Source organism: Rhinopithecus roxellana, chromosome 8, assembly GCF_007565055.1.
Source record: "Rhinopithecus roxellana isolate Shanxi Qingling chromosome 8, ASM756505v1, whole genome shotgun sequence".
NCBI lineage: Eukaryota > Metazoa > Chordata > Mammalia > Primates > Cercopithecidae > Rhinopithecus > Rhinopithecus roxellana.
The window spans coordinates 358,094-378,626 of record NC_044556.1 but is presented as its reverse complement, the minus strand read 5'-3'; the positions used below and the strand labels follow the sequence as shown (position 1 = coordinate 378,626).

Below are 20,533 nucleotides of genomic sequence, written 5' to 3'. Positions count from 1 at the left end.
ACAATTTTCTAGAGGTTACCACAAAAGGCTCCCATGACATTTACATAAAACCTGCCAGGCAAGGGTTGCTCCAGCCCTGGAAGAAAAAAAAGGGGGTGTGTGCGCACACACGTGTGTGTGTGTGTGTGTGTGTGTGTGTGTGTGTGTGTAGGGTGCGGTATGTGATTTGGAAATGAATTTACAAATCACAAGCCAGTCTTCGTGACAAAAATAATACAGACTGGCAGGTGTCACAATTCTGCCTTATTTGAAAAACTGCATTTGTTCTCTGGCGGGCACCTTTGACATAGCCTGCGTGAATACCCCTGGGTGTCAGCCCCATCCTCCGGGGGGATTTCCAGGGGGAGATGCTATCTATGCATGAGCCAGGCACGGGGAGCCCTGACGGAGCAAGGGGGCCCAGCTTTGTTCCTCCCTACGGAGACTGCCAATGTCACAGACGCCACCTCTGCAAAGGGTGGGAAGGTGCCTTGCCCACATGTAACAAGATCCCTGAGAACGCCGTGCAGCGAGTCTGAGAGCTGGTTAGGGGTCGTGCATGGAAGGACCCAAAAGAGCCCCTGGGAGGGGAGGAACTGAGGCGCAGAGCCCACGAGGAGCTCCCATGGTGGGCGACACTTGGGAAGGCGTCAGGTCTGGGGAGGGGCTGCCACTTCTGCTCTTCATGGCCAGATCCCCCGTTGCCCGAGTGCATGTGCTATTTTGCAGTTAGCAGTGGCAGGCGAGGGGTGCTGACTTGGGGCTTTGAATGGGAGAGATGAAAGATGAGGGGCCATATTCACCCCGCCAGAAAAGCAGGGAGGTGGTGCCCAGAGCTGCAACCAGAGCCCCCTTCTGAGGCATCTGCCCCGGCCCTTACCTCCCTCAAGTGGAGCCTCCGCCAAGCAAGGGATGTCCCCAGGGCGACAGCTCCCGTCTGTTCACACCTATACTCAGATGCTGGGGTGGGACAGTCCAGCCCTTCTAGGCCTGCACCCCACCCCACAGGCCCCCAGGTCCCAGCATTTGCACCCCACTGAATGCCAGATGATAATCAAGTCACACAACACTCCCTGGATCCGCCTCTGGGTACAGTGTGCCCAGGTAGGCAAATGCTTCTATTTTCAAACTCAGTGGTCTTTACAGAACAGAAAGTGCTCCAAACGGCAATCTGCCTGCAGTCAGTTTAAACATACAAGGCTGACATTCCTCCCTCTCAGAATGGGACCATTCCTTGGCACTGACAGCGGGTCTCACCCAGCCCTAGGACAGAAACAGAGGGCTCACATGGAAGCTCCGAAGCTTCCTTGACCACAGCAGTGCTGGGGGATGGGGGCGTGGGCAGGAAAGAGGGACTCCGCCTGGTTGGTCGTTTTAGGCTCCTTGGGACTCCCTCCCCATCCTGGCTGGCAGGCAAGTGCCAGAATTTTCCAGGCCCCTTGAGATGGTGGAACCACTTGTCCCATTGTAGAACTTCACATGTACCCACCGGATTATCTCTCTGAGATCATCGTGGGAACGGAATTAAAGTAGTTAAGTTCAAGGCTGAGGTGCTAACCGCAGGGTTCAAATGGAAATGCCATTTTTAAAGTGGATCTTATGCAATCAACAAAAGGTTTTGGGACCCACATGGGCACATGACAGGGAGAGGTCACTGAGCCCTGGTTTCGATGTTGGTCTGGCGTTTCAGAGGAGCAGGGAGAGCTGGCAGCACTTAGGACCTCAGCGCTTTCTCGGTGGCTGCATCCTGTGTGGCACTCACCACAGGGAGGTCAAGAACCCACGGCCACCCTGGGTGGATGCCACACACAGGTACAGGAGGGGCTTGTTTTGCAAGGGGAAGAATGACTTTTGTCTTCTTCTTTTGGTGAGACAGCTGTTAGAATCAAACAGGACAGCCACTGGTTAAACTGGATCTCATGTCACTTAGGTAAAAGCTGTTCGTTAGTGCAATTGTGGGGAGGGGGTGAAAAGACATCATGCTCATCACTATCACCTATGTGGCTTTGTTTAGGAGGTGAAAAGGTCATTAGCAGTAATAAAATGATCATTAAATTTGGGAGAGGTTAAAGGTGACTGGCTGGTTAGCGGTGGAAGTGCGCTGGCTGGTGTCACCGGGCGCTGCAGGCAGGAACCGCAACGCAGGGCTGCGCTGGCAGGAAGTGGCAAGGGTGGGGCCGGTCGCAGGATCCCACTATCGCAACGGGGCTGAGGCCCAATCACTGACACCCACACAGCCGTTTCCTGCACTTAAAAAAAAAAATCTGTTTCTCTCTTTGCAAATCAACAACTTTTACCTAGAAACTCTTCAGCGGTGAGCTCTGACTGATCTTGATCTCCGGTCCGTTGCAGAAAATACACCGTTGTTTACCTGGGGGAGGTGTGTGCCATGGCTAACTTTAACCTAACTCTAACTGACAGGTTTCGGCGGCCTGCTGGGTCTGTGCTGCATCTGCCTGAAAGAAACCAGTTTCTTCTGCCCAAAACAGACAGCTGCTGGTTATTTAATACCTTGATATACCTTTCTAGAAAAGACCTCCAGGCAAGGAGAACTTAAGTGCCCACACCAAAGCTCCATGCATGCCCCAAGGGATGGCCCTTGGTGGTCCCCCAGAATATGCTTTCTGGCTGAGATCGAGAAAGAACTGAGTATGTGGCCTTGAGAGCAGATGGCCAACTGTGGGCTACTCAGGTGTACGCTGTGACCGGAACTCTCCCTTGAGGAACCTCTGCAGGTTCGCAGGTAGAGGGGTCCACCTGTGACTGTCCGGGTCAACATCTGTCTGCCTGTGCACCCACACCACATGTCGGCCACACCAAATGTCAATTTCACCACAACTGAGCTTTAAATAAAATTTAAAAAGCAGCTCCCACGGAATTTGAAAACTGCAGCCTCTAGAACACAAGAGACAGCACCAAAAGCCACACGTGACTCAGACCCAAACTCACATTTGGTCCTGTATGAGCAATGACCCACAGAGGACCCTGGAGCCCTCTTTGACGTTCAACTCCCTGCACGCTGACTTTTTTTAACAGAAAAGATTTCCACTAACCTGTGACCTCACAGGGAGAAAAGGGCCCCATTAATGACTCCCGGAATGTGTGCAGCCACCTCAGCTGCCCAGCCTGTCTCTGCTGGAAAAGGTGCCCATGGCAGAAGCCTGCGTCCCGGTCCTTGTGCCCCAGGGTGGGGATGGGGGCTACAGACCACACACAGCACATCACCATGCAAGGTGCTTCACCCACACACCCACCTGCTAGGCCTGAGTGGGTCCCATGGTCAGGCAGGAGAACTGGGGCTCAGGGAGGTTAAGTGACCCACCTGGAGCCTCCCTTTCCTCCAACGTCCAGAAACTAGCCTGATTAAGCAGTCCCCTGGATTCTAGCAGGACTGGCCGCCCAGAAGACAGAAGGAAGCAGCCTCAGTTCTCCTGTCCTGGCCTCACACGTCAGCCATTTCCTGGCACAGAGGCCTAGCAGGGTTCTAGAAATCTCTGGGTGCCCTGGGATGGACAAACCCTGGATAGGAGCATGGGACATCAGACATGTTCCATTTGCCAGGCGGAGAGATGACAGAAAAGCTTGTTCCTTCACTGTGATTTCCATGAGTGTAGGTGTCACGCTGTGTGCATGATGTTTAAGACTGCTTGCTGGACAGTCTATGGGTCCTTCAGTCTTTCTGTCAGTCAGTCTGTCTCCACCAGCTCACGGCTTAACCGCCAGGCCCACAGGGGCTCCCATCTCACCTTCCTCCTCACTCAGCCACACTGGGACTCATGCATCTTACGCAAAGCCATAGCATCTGGGAAGCCCTGGAGTGACCAGGGGAAGGCGGCCATCACTGTGTGCTAGCCGTGTGGTCTCCCTGAGCAGAAAAAGGCTAGGGTAGCAAGAAAGGCAGAAAGGTTTTTTGTTTGTTTTTTTAAGAAAACATGAAGTCCAGCAGTTTGAAAATGTTAGACTTTATGCTTTCTTAAAAAAAAAAAAAAAAAATCACAGACTAGATTCACTATCTCCTGTCTTAAAGCCAAGAAAACAAGAGATCTGCCTTGTGTATTCCTGGCAAACTTTCTGAGCACGACTTCACTCGACACTCATTTGCTGACTGCTCTTGCCCACAACCAGAGAGGCCTCCTGGGCTGCACGTGGGTCTGTGCTGTGTGGCCAGGAACCGGGAAGGGAATTGTGCAGAGCTGGGCTCCAATTCCCTTGACCAGAGAGCCAGGGGAGGGCGAGCAGCTTCCTTCGCAACCCCCCAAAGAGCCAAACACTTCTCCCCAACATGTGACTCATCAAAAGGTCAACCAGTGGGTCAACCGTGGTGTTCGGTGTTCTGATTGTTAGAGGTTAGTATGGAATCACAGCACAAATAATGCTGCAAGCTCAAACGGCAACCACCACATGGTCTGTACCTACCACCCAGCAGCGTGTACAATGCAGAATTTTTCTGTTCAGCCATTGCTTCTGGGTAAAAGAATCAAATGAGAAATATTTAGGCCTCCACACAGATCTGCAGTTGCTCCGGACTTAAAATGCCGCACATGCATTTGCTGTTTTAGAGAATGTTCTGAAGCTCATGGCTTAGTTCTTGTTACTCCTGTCTTGGGGCAGGAGGCAGGTCACTGGGTGTAGACCTGGCCCTGCTGCCACCTTGCTGCGTGACCTTAGGGAACCCCCGTGACCTCCCCCCTCCCTTTCCTCTTCCAGGAAATGGGCATGGCCTGGCCTGTCTCTCTCATGGGTCTTGCTGGGACCTAGTGCGATAAGAACTGTGCAAGCGCTTCCTAAGGGCCCGTCGAAGTTAATATATCTCTGCAGAACACCAAGGGGCACAGCAACCATCGACCACAGCAGAACAAAGATGCAGTGGCCTGCGCCACTAGCCAAGGAGCCCAGGACCCCCTGGGTCTTAAATTGTGCAACAGCTCCCTAAAAAGCCTCAACCCTGAAACTGGCCCAAGGAAGTCACCCAAACCCCTGGTATCAAACATTCTACTTTTAACAAGCATTCTTTTCTGCTTTCGAAGCCCACAGTACACTAAGAGCAGAAGCCAAAGTGGGGTGGGTAGGCTTGCAGGGGAGACACAATGGGAGGTGACAACTGAGGGAAAGTTCAAAGGCAGACCCAGCGCTGGGTTTAGGTACGTGGGGAGGCGGGGGTGGCGGTTTCCATGAAACACTGAAAATGAAGTTTTGCACCTGTGAACTGTTGAGTGGGATGGCTCCTCCTCAGGGCCCAGCAAATACGGCACTGCTCGGCAAGTGTGTGCACCCATATGAGAATACATGCACATGTGTGCAAATGTGTGTACATGTGTGTAAGCAAAGAGTGTGCATGCCCGGGTATGAGCACACATGCACATATGCGTGTGCACATTTGCATGCATGCATGATGCAATATCTGTGTACTGCTCACCATCTGTGTACTGCTCACCTGTATGCATGTATGTGTTCACATGTGAGTATGTGCATGTCTCAATGAATGCATGCACATATATAAGCATGGAGGGTGCTCATGCCCAGCTGTTATCTATGAGAGCATGTGTGTGTGCAGGCATGCACAATGCAGTATGTGAGTGCGTGCTGCTCATCTCTATGAATGCATGTGTGTGTTCACAAGTGAATATGCACACATGTCTGCAGATGCATATAAGCATGGAGACTGTGCATGGAGGGGATGCATGGGAGAGTGCGTGTGTGCATGCATACGCATACATGCAGGCACATGTGAGAATACTCATGTGACGCAGTATGTGTGTGAAGGCATGCTCACCTGTATGCATGTGTGTTCACATGCAAACAGGTGTATGCATGCATGTGTCTGCAGGCGTGGAGGATGTGTGTATACACAGGGTACACAAGTGCATGCAAGAGCGTACATGTGTGCATGCACATATATGCATTAAAAATACATGGCCACACGTGGGAATGTGCACACGCGTGTGTGCCAGCTGTGTGCATGCATTGTGATTACGCATATATGTGTGTGTACATGTGTGCTTCTGCTCCCATCTTTTAGGCAAGTGAAGAGGCCCACTGCCATTCCATCAGGAGGCCAACAAGGATCCCTGAAGAGCCACTGCCTCTGTGTAAGGTACCGGCGGCCTCTTGCAGATGGAAGGGAGTCCCTTTGTTGTTTTGTTTTTCCTCCTCTTGATGGTAAATGTCTTTGATGTGTGGCTTACAGAAATGATCTCTTTACCCATCTGTATCTGCTCAACAGTTCACAGAAAATCTGCTCTAAATCCACACAGCCCATACTTGGTCATACTTTTTCTCCTGACTCATCCACGAGAAAGCCAACCTGGGCACTGCAGGCTGGATCCCCATCCTCCTGAGAGAAGGCCATGGCCAGCCCAGGGGACAGGAGGAGAGAGGCGATGTTCTAGAAATAACTTCTCCTATGTTCACCTCTACTGACAGGTGGCCCATGTGCAGGACCGAGAGTCACTCGTAACTAGTGAGCTGGGGGCACGCGGAGCCTGCTAGGTCCATTCCAGGACCTGCGATGACACGGGGGCTGCAAAGTGAGGCCAGCGGCAGATTCCAGGGAAAGGGCAAGTGCAGGCAGGAGGGTGAGCACCGCTCCCCTCGCTGGAGCTGATGGAAAGGGCTCGGGGGCACACCCTGTCCAGGGAAGACGGGTAACAGAAGGCATGATCCTGGGAGTGTGTGGGTCTCCTGTGGCTGCCCACAATTCAAGGACAGTGTGGGGAACACTGCCTGGAGGTTAGAGAATGGGAGGCATCCCAGACCGGGGCACAGATGGAATAGGCAATGACCGGGTAGATAAATGGATCAGGGAGCTGCAGCGACTCCTTCTGCCACTTGAACCAACAGCTTTCTGTTTCAGAGTCTGGTCAACTGGCCACTGGCCTACCTCTATCACATGAGAGAAATCCCATGTGTGAGTTAAAGGGCTTCAGAATCTTCAGGGGACCCTTGAGGGCCAAGGTTAGGAGACATTGGCAGCACTGGCCATGGGGAAGAGGGGAAGGGCCTGCAGGAAGCCCCCTTCTCAGAGCCATGCATCTAGATGCCTGGGCGAGCTGGGGCGGAGGGGAGCCCGAGCCATCCTGCCTCCTCACATCAGATGCCGCCAAGGACAATTTCCCACTCCCTCCACTCTCAGTCCTGAAGCAGCTGGGAAGGGACTGGACCAAGAAGTGACTCCTGCTGCCCTCACCCCCCACAGGTCCTCCTTGAGCACAGATGGGAAGGAAGATGGAAGAGAAGAGGCTGGAGTGGCCACAGGGCTGCCAGCCATGACTGGCTCCTAAAGTGTAGCCGGGGTGTCGGGGTGGCACTGACATGCTCGGGCAGAGGCCGCACGAAGCGCCCCCAGTCACAAGGGTGGCTCTAAGGCCAAGGCTTTGTGCACTCCAATACAGAGCCAGAAGCCCAGGGGCCCACAGGATGGGGCGAGGGCCAGCAGGCGAGAGGCACACACCACGCCCACATGGCGCTTGCGTGGACCTGGGTGGCTGGGCCGGGGGGACCCTCTTGATCCCCACACAGGGTCCTGTGGCATCTGCTGCTACTCTGGGCTGGTGAGCAGGGGGGCCCTGGTCCCCCGCCATCCTGCACCGGCAGGCGGCGGCTGCGAGAGAAGAAAGCTTACTGACCGCTGGGCGGTTTAGGCCGTGGAGGAGCGGGTTTCTTCGGAGGCAGAGCAGGAGTGTCCTGTTTACTTTTAAAGGGGTCATCTGAGAATCCTGCCCCTCCCAAGGAGGAGGTGAAAGGGCCAGAAGGTGGGGGCTGTAAGAGAGGACACGAAAGAGAGGCAAAAATAGTTGTTAAAACAAAGGTGACGGATGTCCACTGAACAGACGCTCATGCTCCAAGGGCCCTGGCGAGGCCCCCTACCCTCCGGACTGCACAACACGGCCTTGCTCAGACGTGGGGTATCTCTCAAGCCCCGTGCTTTCCTCCACCCTCAACAGCAGGGGCCCTCTGGCCTGTGGGTGATAAGCAGAGAGCAGTCCCATCCCTCCACGGGCTACCAGCACCAAGGGCATCCCCAGCCACAAGGGGCACACTGGGTCTTTCCTGACGCTAGGACTTGGCACACAGGGTCCCTTGGGCCTCCTGCTTACACTTCAGAGACACGCCCCACCCTCACCCCTGAGCTGGCTGTGGTGCTTGGCGCATGCCCTGCTGTGCCGCCTCCCCACTGAGCTGGCTGGTGTGGTCACTACCTTCAGTTAGTGACGGGCAGCACCAGGTGCTGGGTCAGCTGGCACCAGACCTTCCTCCTCCATGCCTCTGGGCTGCACACACAGCACCTGAGGTGGGAGCGCACCCTCACATGCCCAGCCCACCCCCACTGGTCAGCACGCCCACACCGCCTCCACTGGGCTCTGACCACCTCTGGCCTGGACTCTCGGCCAGCCTCCATCACACCCATCCACATCCTCCACCCCACACCTGCTGCCTCAAACCCAAATCGGACCACATCCTCCAGCTTAAAGAGTGAGACAGTCAGAGACAGTTATAACAATTGGATAGATGAATGGATGGTGGGTGGGTAGATGAATAGAATGGTAGCTGGATGAATGGATAGACATATATGTGGATTAATGGATGAATGAATGGCAGGTGGGTGGGTGGGTGGGTGGGTGGATGGATGGATGGGCAGGCAGGTAGAGACAGGGAGGCAGGTGGGTGGTAGACAGGGAGGCAGGTAAGAGGCGATGTCTCACAGGTAGGTAGGTAGGCACTTCCTACGGGGAAGCTCCAAGCTCTCATTAAGGCATGCAGGGACTTTATCGCTGCCCCGGCCGCCTGATTTTTCAGGCTCACCTCTGAAGTCACCCCTCCCTTCATAATGCCTCCTTAGTCCTCAGAACCCACTGCATCCGCAGCCGCTGACTCAGCCTCCTATTTCCATGCTCTGCACACTCAGGTCTCCTGCTGGGTAGCTCAGCTCACCTCGTCCACCAGGAACCCCTCTCCTTGCTCAGAGCCTGGCTGGACCCCACTGCCGTCCCTCAGAGCTCTCCCAGGGCTCTCCCTGGGGCCACTTCCTGCCACCCACGCCCGCACTGCTCACTGAGCCACAGAGACACGCTTCCAGGCCTCTCCCACCTGGAGGGCAAGCATAGTCCCCTTCCGGGCACCTGCTGCCTCCAGGCCTGTGATGAGCAGATATTAAGCGCCGCCACCTGCAGGGATGCTCGTCCCGCACTTGGAACACCAGTGCAGCACAAGGGAGCCAGGGTCTCCATCAGCCGCAGAAGGGCCGGCACATCTCAGGCATGTGAGGGAAGGGGCTGGGGTGTCCCAGGAGGGAGAAAATCACTTTCTATGGGCAGAAGAAGGATGAGGTACCACTCTTACTAAAACAGAAAATAACTAAGTGTGTAATAAAATAGAAAATAACTACATTTTTACTAACAGAGGAAACACATTGTTACAAAAATGCAAAATAACTAGAAAATTATAGGACAAAGAGATAACATTGTGACAGGAAACAAAAGGAACAGGCAGAAATAGGGGTAAAAATGGTCATGTGTTCCTGGCTGGGCGCGGTGGCTCACGCCTGTAATCCCAGGACTTTCGGAGGCCGAGGCAGGCGGATCATAAGGTCAGGAGATTGAGACCAGCCTGGCTAACACGGTGAAACCCCGTTTCTACTAAAAATACAAAAAATTAGCTGGGCGTGGTGGCGGGTGCCTGTAGCCCCAGCAACTTGGGAGGCTGGGGCAGGAGAATGGTGTGAACCTGGGAGGCGGAGCTTGCAGTGAGCCGAGATCCCGCCATGGCACTCCAGCTTGGGCGACAGAGCGAGACTCCATCTCAAAAAAAAAAAAAAAAAAAAATCATGTGTTCCTCCAAGAGCATAGAAAAGATCAGAGTGGGGCAGAGATGGAGGGAGGGGCCAGGGGTCTTTAACTTTCTCCCCAGCATGGCAGGCCTAGAGACAGAGAACAGGTCAAGAGCACAAAGGCACACTCCCAAAATTTCCCTCAAGAATCCGGATGCAACAGATTGCAGATGTGGGGGAAAAGGTCTAACACCACCTCCAGCAGACAGTCCTAGAGGTAGGGCCACCTCTGCCTCCAATGTCTAGTCACACCGATGCAGCCGACTAAGGGTCCAGCGTCTAGTTATGCTGACACGGCCATCTAGGCCTTCAGTGTCTAGTCACACCAACGCAGCCGTCTAAGGTTCCAGTGTCTAGTCACACAGACGTGGCCATCTAAGGCTACAGCGTCTGGTCACACCAAGGCAGCTGTCCAAGGTTCCAGCATCTGGTCACACAGATGTGGCTATCTAAGGCTCCAGCATCTAGTCACACAGACACGGCCATCTAAGGCTCCAGCATCTAGTCACATAGACACGGCCATCTAAGGCTCCAGTATCTAGTCACACAGATGTGGCCATCTAAGGCTCCAGCATCTAGTCACACAGATGTGGCCATCTAAGGCTCCAGCATCTAGTCACATAGACACGGCCATCTAAGGCTCCAGCATCTAGTCACACCAATGCAGCCCTCTACAGCTCCAGCATCTAGTCACACCAGTGCAGCCATATAAGGCTCCAGCGTCTAGTCACACAGATGCGGCCATCTAAGGCTGTAGTGCCTAGTCACACCAATGCAGCCATCTAAGGCTCCAGCACCTAGTCACACAGACATGGCCATCTAAGGCTCCAGCATCTAGTCGCACAAATGTGGCTGTCTAAGGCTCCAGCATCTAGTCACACCAATGCAGCCGTCTAAGTCTCCAGCATCTAGTCACACCAATGCAGGCGTCTAAGGCTCCAGCATCTAGTCACACCAGTGCAGCTGTCTAGGGCTCTAGCATCTAGTAATACAGATAAGGCCATCTAAGGCTCCAGCATCTAGTCACACCAAAGCGGCCATCTAAGGCTCCAGTGTCTAGTCACACCAATGCAGCCATTTAAGGCTCCAGCATCTAGCCACACAGATGTGGCCACCTAAGGCTCTGGCATCTAATCACATAGACATGGTCATTTAAGGCTCTAGCGTGTAGTCACACAGACACGGCCATCTAAGACTCTAGTGTCTAGTCACGTAGATGCAGCCATCTAGGCTTCCAGCATCTAGTCACACCAATGCAGCCGTCTAAGGCTCTAGCATCTAGTCACACAGACGCAGCCATCTAAGTCTCCAGTGCCTAGTCATGCAAAGGCAGCCATCTAGGCCTCTAGCATCTAGTCACACCAACACAGCCATCTAAAGCTCTAACATCTTTTCATACAGACGGGGCCATGTAAGGCTCTAGCCACATCGATGTGGCTATCTGAGGCTCTAGCATCCAGTCACACCGACATGACCATCTGAGGCTTTAGTGTCCAGTCACATCAATGTGGTGGTCTAAGGCTCTAGCAACTAGTCACACTGATGTGTCTGTCTAAGGCTCTAGTGTCCAGTCATACCAACGTGGCCATCTAAGGCTCTAGTGTCTAGTCACACCAACATGGCCGTCTAAGGCTCCAGGGTGTAGTCACACAGAGGCAGCCATCTAAGGCTCTAGCATCCTGCCACACTGATGCAGCTATCTGAGGCTCTAGCTTCCAGTCACACTGATGCAGCTGTCTGAGGCTCAGGTGTCTAGTCACACAGATGCGACTCTCTAGGTCTCTAGTATTTAGTTGCACAGACATGGCATTTAGGCCTCTGGAGTCTAGTCAGAGACATAGCCACCTGTGTCTCTGGCAGCTAGTTATAGAGATGCAGTCATCTAGACCTCTAGCATCTAGTTACAGAGATGCACCCTTCTGGGCCGCTCGCGTCCTGTCACAGACATGGCTGCCTTGGACCTTGTGTAGTCCTAGAGTCGAGGCTGCTCGGCCCAGTCAGAGCCACATCAGAGACAGAACAGGGAGGTGGCCCCTCTAAGAGGCAGCCTACCCATTCCAGGTCTCCCTGACGAGGGCAGAGGCAGATGCCCCCAGGAAGGGGAAGGGGCCCCAAAGGCTCCTGCACAGATGACCCCGCCAGATTCCTTCCCTGGGCTTCATGTTGCCCTCTGGAGCCGCCCAGGCAGGAGACACTCGCTCTGTGCTGATCTTCTCACCTAATAGGCCCAGTTACCTGGCAGGGGGTCCCACAGTCAGCACCTCTGCCTTACACACAAGGAAACTGAGGCACACAAAGGAGGCGTAGCCTGCCCAAATCACACAGCAGGTCAGGTCTGCAGCAGATCTGGGACTGCCACATCATCTGCCTCTCAGGCTGGAGCCTCCAGACGCTGCCCTCAGCTGCCGAGGGCCACCCCAGTTGTAGGTCGAGGGCCTCGTCCTGGGCAGACTGTTCTGCCCAGGCTGGAACCTCAACCCTGCCACCTACTCAACGCCCTGTGCTTCGGTTTCTTCATCTGTAAAATGGCAAGAGTGACAGAGGTCGGAGGGCTCCAGCAAGAAGGGAATGAGGTGACATGTGACAGGCATCTGTCCACTCACTGGCACTAGGTAAAGTTGGCACATGGACCACACGATAATGATCACACCAAGTACGAAGCTGTGACTGGCATCTGGGAATGCCCCACCTACTGCCCCAGCTGTCCCCAGGCCTGTCCGAGACACGAGGAGCAGCGTCGGCTTGCGGCTTAGCTTTAAAATGGGCCATTTGGGGTCGGCTGTTTGGGAAAGAATCGGGGAAAGAACACTGGCCCGTCTGTGGGTGCTTCTGCCATTCATGGAACACATCCCTGGGCCTAGGGCCCATGCAAGTCCCCCGCAGCCTGGGATGGGCAGGCGAGCAAGTCTAGATGGGAAGTGGTGTGACCGGCCGGGCCTTGTCCTCCCTAGACATGTGCTGGCTTCTGGGCCACATCTCCAAATTCGGAGTGGAGCCTCGGTCCCAGTGGCTGCAGTGAGCCTTTCCACCCTCTGCGTCATGCAGTAGGACCCAGGCAAGTAAAACCACACTCAGCCTGGACATCCAAAGTAAAGTTGTAAGACCTGGTGACACACTCAAATCAGAGCCGCCTGACCCTCCAGGCTGACCGGGGACACCTCAGGCCAAGCCGGCTTGGCGCCTCCCATGTGTGTTTAAACCCACGAGGCCAATCGGCAACTCGGGAGGCGACAGGCTTCCAATAAACGTCTGGCACTGCCTCCGCAGTGAATCAGATCACTCCTAGCGCCAGAACGCCCGCGTCATTTCCGAATCCCAATTTTCATGACTTCAAGTTTCCCAAGAAGCCTCCTTGGGGACTCAACTCTTTCCTACTCAGGCAGCGGCTTCAAGGAAAGTCGCTATTTTTAGAAACGTTTCAGTAAAGCTGTCGGGGCTCTCTGGGCTCGGCAAGAGTGAAGTGTGCTTAAAATAAAAGGAAGACAGAAAAAGCTACTATGAAAACCAGCTCTAAGAGACCCACGTTTGAGTTCACCAGTTGAAGAACTGCTTCAAAACAAAAGACTGAATTTTTAAACAGCAGCCCTAAACATCAATGCACAGCTTTAAACGATTGAGAAGTTGCTAAAAATGGGCTGACGACTAACCCAATATTTCACAGATGGCTTTTTTTTTTTTTTCAGGGCAGGGGAGGGTGAAATAAGTTGGACTCTTGTTTTTATTCTCAAATGCTCCCTGGAAACACACTTTGGGGAATCTGTTTTTAAAGCGAGCTGATGTCACGTAGGCTTGACACTGTCTAGAAAAATCTCTTCAGGTGAGGGTGGGGCCTCAACTAAGAGTGCAGGCCCAAAGAGCCTCCCAAAGGAAACTTCTAGAATTGGACTGTGGGCTGTGACTCTCCTCAGCAAAGCCACACAGAGGTAAGGTGCTTCAATTCAGGGACTTACAAAAGGGCCTCCCCGCCCTGCTCAGATGGGGAAAAGTTGATGATGGTTTGTTTTTAAAAAAAAAAAAAAAAAACAAAACACCTTCTTGCCACTTTCATTTCCCTTAGCATTTTATTTATATCCACAATGTTGTTCTTGAAAAACAGAAAGGTAACCAAAAAGGAAAAACTGAGTTACAAGGTCAGGGTTGAGCTCAGAATGCGGCTGTACAAGTGTCACGAAGGCAGCTGATGGAACGGTGGAATCAAAACAAGATAGTATTGGCGACCCATTTTCCACAGCTCTGTCCAACTCTGTCCTAGCCCGGCACCGCCAATAGGAAGTGAGACCAGCTCTGAAATCACAGCTGCATGTGTGTGAAGAGCCCCAGGTTTCAGGGCCCAAGGACAGGCAGAGGGCAGTCATGAGACCCCGGCCCTAGCCCAGGCTCTGCTAGCTCCCCGTCTCTGCTCACGGTGAGAGGAGGAAGACAGAGCCAGCCTCCCAAAGGAAGAGGAGTCCACGTGCGACAACCAGAAATGACCAGGACCCCTGCCTTAGGGACTGCTGCCACCGTGTGGCCAATGTTTTCTGCTTTCGGGAGATGGTTTCCCGCCTGCCCAGGGGCCTGTGCAACAGCCCCTAAATCTCCTTCCCCTGGTGCCCTCCTGGCCAGTCCCAAACCGTGTCACAGCATGGCATGTAAGGGATGGAGGCCTTCTCCGTGTGCTGGAAGGAGGGGGCGCCACACCAGGGCCTCTGGCTCCCTCTGCCCAGGCTCATCGGTATAAACACACACCCTGCCTCGGTCAGAAGTGGGATTTGCTGCGCCGCCAGGGCACTCACACACGCATCTTTGAAAACCTGAACAGAATCTCAAGTGCTTCTCGGAATCTGTGTTCTGTGATCACAAGTTGCGACCGCTGCCAACCACAAGATGCCCAGAGACTTGTTTGCTCCACCAGCTGAGTGAACGCAGGGCAGCCAAGGGAGGTTGCCCAGTCACACTGGCACCTGGGGCACCTGGCCATGGGGCCGGCGGGGTGGGGAGCCCGAGGGGGCCTCATGCCTGGGGCATGCATCTTCCAGGTACTCCTGGGGCTCCCTCCCCTCACCACCTTCAGGCCAATAGCAGCGCCCACACAGACTGGGCCCAGCTGCTCCAGGGGACCCCCCCACCGGCCACCCCTTACCACCTGGGCCATGGGCTCTAGGAAGGGGACTGTGTTCTGCTTGTGGCCACAGCCTCTTCCCGCAGCGTGGACAATGCCTGGGCCTCTGCAGGTGCAACGCTTGAGGAAAGCAGGCCCCTGCAGCCCCCGAGGACAGAGCCCATCCACCCCTGCCTGGGGGCTACCAAGAAGGGACAGAGTGGATGCAGATGTCAGGGACGGGGCACACCTCACCTGCTTTTCTTCATTCCTGCCAAAGAAACGCGCTCCTGGCTCAAACAGGGAGATATACAATTCACAAGGAAGCACAGTAGTGCCTCAGCCCCGGCCTCCTTCCCACTCACCACAGCCCCCATTTCCAACTTTCCAGCAGTTTCTTCTGGAAGGCACCTCAGTTGTAAGGGGCTTCTATTGTTATTTTTTGACTTGTCCATTCTGGACGTTCCCTGTTGAATTCTCTATGCTACCTTAAAGATTAGCTCCAGCCACACTGCCAGCCACTGGAGAAGCCCTACAGCTATCTGGAACCAGAGTCACAGTGAGTTCAGGTCACCATGTGGTGAGGGCCGGACGCAGACGGGTCCAGTCTGGTAACGAGTCTCGCTGCTGTCCTCCTTCAACAGTTCACTCCTCACCTGTGGATCTGTCTGCATTTATTCACGGAGCCTGGCCCTCACTTTTCAACACCCCTCGAAAGTTCTGTCACACAGGCGGCTCTGAACACTCGCTGGCCCGCTTTCCCCGGATGCCTTGCACCTGCAAGCCTGCTGCCCACGGCCCTCTCGAGATGCCTGTGCCCAACGCCTTCTCGAGTTTCTACTTGGCCATGGCAAAGCCTTCACCATCTGAGACCCGATGGTCGTGAGACACCAGTGGGAGCCGGGGGAGCCCAGGGCAGCTATGCCACTGGGAGGGGTCAGGGCTCACCCTGAGGGACTGAAGTGCATCGGATCACAGCCATGGGTGCTTTCCAGACCTAACCTTGTATTCGAAAGGTGCTGGGGAGATACACACTTGACATAAACAATTACGCCTGGCAGCCCACACCATGACAAGAGGCACAAAGACACTAGCAGAGGCGCGGGGGCTCCGGGGAGGGGCTTTACCTTGGACATCTGGCTGAAGTCGGCAAAGCCTTCAGCACTATTGAAGGACCCACTTCCGAAGGGATCTAAGGTTCCAAAGGGATCTGCAATCGGCACCAACAAAGTTAGAGTTACAGGTCTTTAAGAGACACACCTTCTGGGGTGGAGGGAAAATGCTAGATGGCTCCTGAACCAGGAGACTCAGGAAGGCTGCATTTACTCATTAGACACGCGCGTCTGCATGAAGGTCCCTCAGCAAGGCCTGCCTGCCCACTCTGGCGCAGCGGGACGGTTTCTCACTGTGACGACCGCTCTGGGAGGGCCAGCATCATTCACGGTCATCAGAAGAGTGACAAGTTGCTGTAGGCGCATGGCCCCTGGGTCCCACTGGGTCTCACTGGGTCAGGAGGGAGAAGTAACTCCAGGGTGACCTGCCACCCACACGATTTATGCAGGGTGGTGTCTTTGGATAGAGGTTTTTGCTGTGTTTTTTCCTCTGACCTGGAAGGGATTTGCCTAGAGTACTGGATATACTCGCCTATGATCCGCCCCGCGCAAGCTGCAGGACCAAGCAGGGCCTGTTCCCAAAAGAAAGGGAGTGTCCACAGATGCTCCCATTGCATAAAGGCTCAAGCGTGCATCTGCGAGTTCTACACTGTGAGATGAGGTTCCTTCAAACACAGAACCCACAACACAGGCCGGTACCTGGGGTCAAATTTTGGATTTCTTTTAGGGAGGAAACCCAAAGATACAAACCAAAGATTTATAAGGAGGAGTAAGTAAACAGTAGTTAATATCACTGGTGCTATTACTGAATCCCTACTGCGAAAATTCCCTTCCAGAAAGATGCCAGCGCATGCCGTGCCTGGGAAGAGGAGCAGCAGGGGATGCTTGTTTTGGCCTAATGGGCTCAGGCCAGGATCTGGGTGCCACTGACTAATGACACAAACACAGAGGCCACACTGGCTTTGGGAGTGAAAGTGTTAACTGGGGGGGAGGGGAGGCTCTGCTACTGCCCGAGGAATAGTCAGGAAGGAAAATAAGCCATGGGTCTCACCTGATCCTTTTGAGGAGACACTGGAGGATGAAAAGGGATCACTGGATTCAAAGGGGTCGAGCTGAGTGAAAGGAGAGAGGAAAGAGTAAAAAGCAGTTCATTTGTTCCATCACCCATTCATTCAACCAGACTTTCCTGACGTCAATGTACAACATCCAATGCCAGGCCAGAGGGAAAGTGGAATGATTAAAACTCAACCCAGGCAGAGTAAAATCCCAACAGATCAACCCTCCTGCATATAGCACCTATCAACCTGGACAGAATACCCCCAAAATTACAAATACAAAAAGCAGTGGCCTGAAGGCTGGGAAGTGAACAAGGCAGGGAGAAGACTTTGGAGGAGAATTTGAATGTGGCAGAAGAAGACAGCAGGAGGTTGAGTTTCCATTCCGCCAGCTACAGCAGGAGAGCACAGTGCAGGTGCCTAAGATTCTGGTAGCATCCGAACACCGGAGGATGGAGCCCAGAGTCAACCATTCCCGGGGAATGGGAGGGGAATCAGGATGGAGAGGCAGAGATGTAAGCCCTGAACTTCATGATCCACTCTCCCCCTGTCTCAGGCTGGTCCCTGCCCATGCAAGCCTGGGGGGACTCAAGGCAGCCTGCAGCTGAGGCCACAAGAACTGAGCCAGGATTGGAGTTTCTGCCATCTGCTGGAGAGTGTCTGCAGTGTGAGTGCCACCAAGTTAACTGCCTGCTGAAACAAATCCATTCCTGCTCTTTGGAGAAAACAGACTACAGTCTCGACACAGAACACTCACCATGTATCAGATACATTTCTAAACATACAAAGAACTGGAAAAATGTGACCAATTCTCACCGGAAAGGACAATCACTGTAGCCAATCTCAAAATAACCCAGATGGTGGAACTCTGAGACAGGGACAACGTAAAACGGTGATTATAACTGTGCGAAATGAGGAAAAGGAAAATACACGTAAAATGAATGAAAAGACAGGCGACCTTAGCAGAGAAACAGAAAGTATACAAAAGAAACAAATGAAAGTTCCAGAAATGAAAAAGTGTTATCTACAATAAAAACTTCACTGCCGGGGGCAGTGGATCACCCGAGGTCAGGAGTTCAAGACCAGCCTGGACAACATGGCAAAACCCTGTCTCTACTAAAAATACAAAAAATTAGCCCGGTGTGGTGGTGGACACCTGTAATCCCAGCTACTTGGGAGGCCAAGGCAGGAGAATTGCTTGAACCCAGGAGGCAGAGGTTGCAGTGAGCTGAGATTACACCATTGTACTCCAGCCTGGGCAACAAGAGTGAAACTCCATCTCAAAAATAAATAAATAAATAAGCCAGGCTTAGTGGTGCATGCCTGTAATCCCAGCTTACTCAGGAGGCTGAGGCAGGAGAATGGCTTGAACCTGGGAGGTGGTGGTTGCAGTGAGCTGAGATCACCCCACTGCACTCCAGCCTGGGTGACAGAGCGAGACTCTGTCTCAAACAAACAAACAAAACAACACTCCATTAGGTTAGCTAAATAACCAGTAATAAAAGAAAGAGTAAGTGAAGTTGAAAACAGAGCAGTAGAAATGACTCAATCTGAAGAAAAAGGAGAAAAAAGAATGAAAAGATAAATAAATAGAGCCTCAGGAACCTGTGGGACAATAACAAAGGGTCTAACATCCGTATAACTGGAATCCCAGAAAGAGAGGGGAGAGAAAATGGGGCAGAAAAAACAAATCAGGAGAACTGGCAGCTGAAAGCTTACCAAACTTGTTTTGTTGCTGTTTTGAGACGGAGTCTTGCTCTGTCACCCAGGCTGGAGTACAGTGGTGCCATCTCGGCTCACTGCAACCTCTGATTCCCGGGTCCAAACGATTCTCCTGCCTCAGCCTCCCAAGTAGCTGGGATTACAAGTGTGCACCACCACACCTGGCTAATTTTTGTACTTTTAGTAGAGACGGGGTTTCACCACATTGGCCAGGCTGTCTTGAACACCTGGCCTCAAGTGATCCGCCCGCCTCAGCCTCTCAAAGTGCTGGGATTACAGGAATGAGCCACTGAACCCAGCAATGAAAACTTACCAAATTTGTTGAAAAGCATAATTTACAGATTGAAGAAGCTGAGCAAAGCCTAAACAGTATAAACACCAAGAAAACTACACCCAGAAACTTCAAAAACTACTGAAAACCAAAGATAAAGAGAGAATCTTGAAAGTAGCCAGAGAAGGCCGGGCGCGGTGGCTCAAGCCTGTAATCCCAGCGCTTTGGGAGGCCGAGACGGGCGGATCACGAGGTCAGAAGATCGAGACCATCCTGGCTAACATGGTGAAACCCCGTCTCTACTAAAAAATACAAAAAAAAAAAAACTAGCCGGGTGAGGTGGCGGGCGCCTGTAGTCCCAGCTACTCGGGAGGCTGAGGCAGGAGAATGGCGTAAACCCGGGAGGCGGAGCTTGCAGTGAGCTGAGATCCGGCCACTGCACTCCAGCCCGGGCGACAGAGCGAGACTCCGTCTCAAAAAAAAAAAAAAAAAAAAAAAAAGAAAGTAGCCAGAGAAAAACCATCTATTACATACAGGATAACAATGAAAGAATACTCCTCTCCACTGGGCACGATGGCTCACACCTGTAATCCCAGCACTTTGGGAGGCTGAGGTGGGTGGATCACGAGGTCAGGAGATCAAGACTATCCTGGCTAACACGGTGAAACCCTGTCTCTACTAAAAATAAAAGAAATTAGCTAGGCATGGTGGTGGGCGCCTATAGTCCCAGCTACTTGGGAGGCTGAGGCAGCGGAATGGCGTGAACCCGGGATGTGGAGCTTGCAGTGAGCTGAGATTGCGCCACTGCACTCTAGCCTGGGGACAGAGCAAGACTCTGTCTCAAAAAAAAAAAAAAAAAAAAAAAAACTCCTCTCATCAAGGACAATGGAGGCTGGAAGGCAGTAGAAAAACACGCTAAAAGTGCTAAATGAACAAACAAAAGCCCAACAACCTACATCAAACGCAATGTCCTTCAAGAATGACAACAGGCCTGGCACAGTGGCTCATGCCTGTAATTCTAGCGCTTTGGGAGGACGAGGCGAGCAGATCACTTGAGCTCAGGAGGTCAAGACCAGCCTGGCCAACATGGTGAAACTCAGTCTCTACTAAAAATACAAAAATTAACCAGAAATCCCTTGAACCTGGGAGGCAGAGGTTGCAAAAAAAAAAAAGAGTAACAGCCGGGTGCAGTGACTCAAGCCTGTGATCCCAGTACTTTGGAGGGGCTGAGGCAGGAGGATTGCTTGAGCCTAGGAGTTTGAGACCAGCCTGACCAACATATGGAGATCCAATCTCTACAAAAAATAAAAAATTAGCTGGGTGTGGAGGTACACGCCTGTGGTCCCAGCAACTTGGGAGGCTTAGGTGGGAGAATTGCTTGAGCCCAGGAGGTTGAGGCTGCAGTGAGCCAAGATCACACCACTGCACTTCAGCCTGGGCAAGAGTTAGACTCTGTTTCAAAAATAAAAATAAAAAAGTGACAATACA

General features: G+C 53.0%; 1 protein-coding gene across 16 annotated transcripts in view; it reads right to left on the bottom strand.

Moving 5' to 3' along the window:
* EPS15L1 (epidermal growth factor receptor pathway substrate 15 like 1) overlaps positions 1 to 20,533 on the bottom strand; it is a 119,788-nt gene that overhangs the window by 14,341 nt on the left and 84,914 nt on the right. For 5 of the 16 annotated variants that reach the window (XM_030935898.1, XM_010361486.2, XM_010361488.2 and 2 more), the window contains 4 exons: positions 17,049 to 17,109; positions 16,013 to 16,095; positions 7,605 to 7,737; positions 4,396 to 4,443 (listed from right to left, as the gene is read on the bottom strand). The exons of 1 other annotated variant lie outside the window; for it this stretch is intronic. In XM_030935898.1, the coding sequence (XP_030791758.1) occupies positions 4,396 to 4,443; positions 7,605 to 7,737; positions 16,013 to 16,095; positions 17,049 to 17,109 (325 nt within the window). Of the gene's footprint in view, positions 1 to 414; positions 1,856 to 4,395; positions 4,444 to 7,604; positions 7,738 to 16,012; positions 16,096 to 17,048; positions 17,110 to 20,533 lie in introns of those variants that run through there. 10 more of the 16 variants (XM_030935900.1, XM_010361487.2, XM_010361492.2 and 7 more) reach the window with 4 other exon arrangements.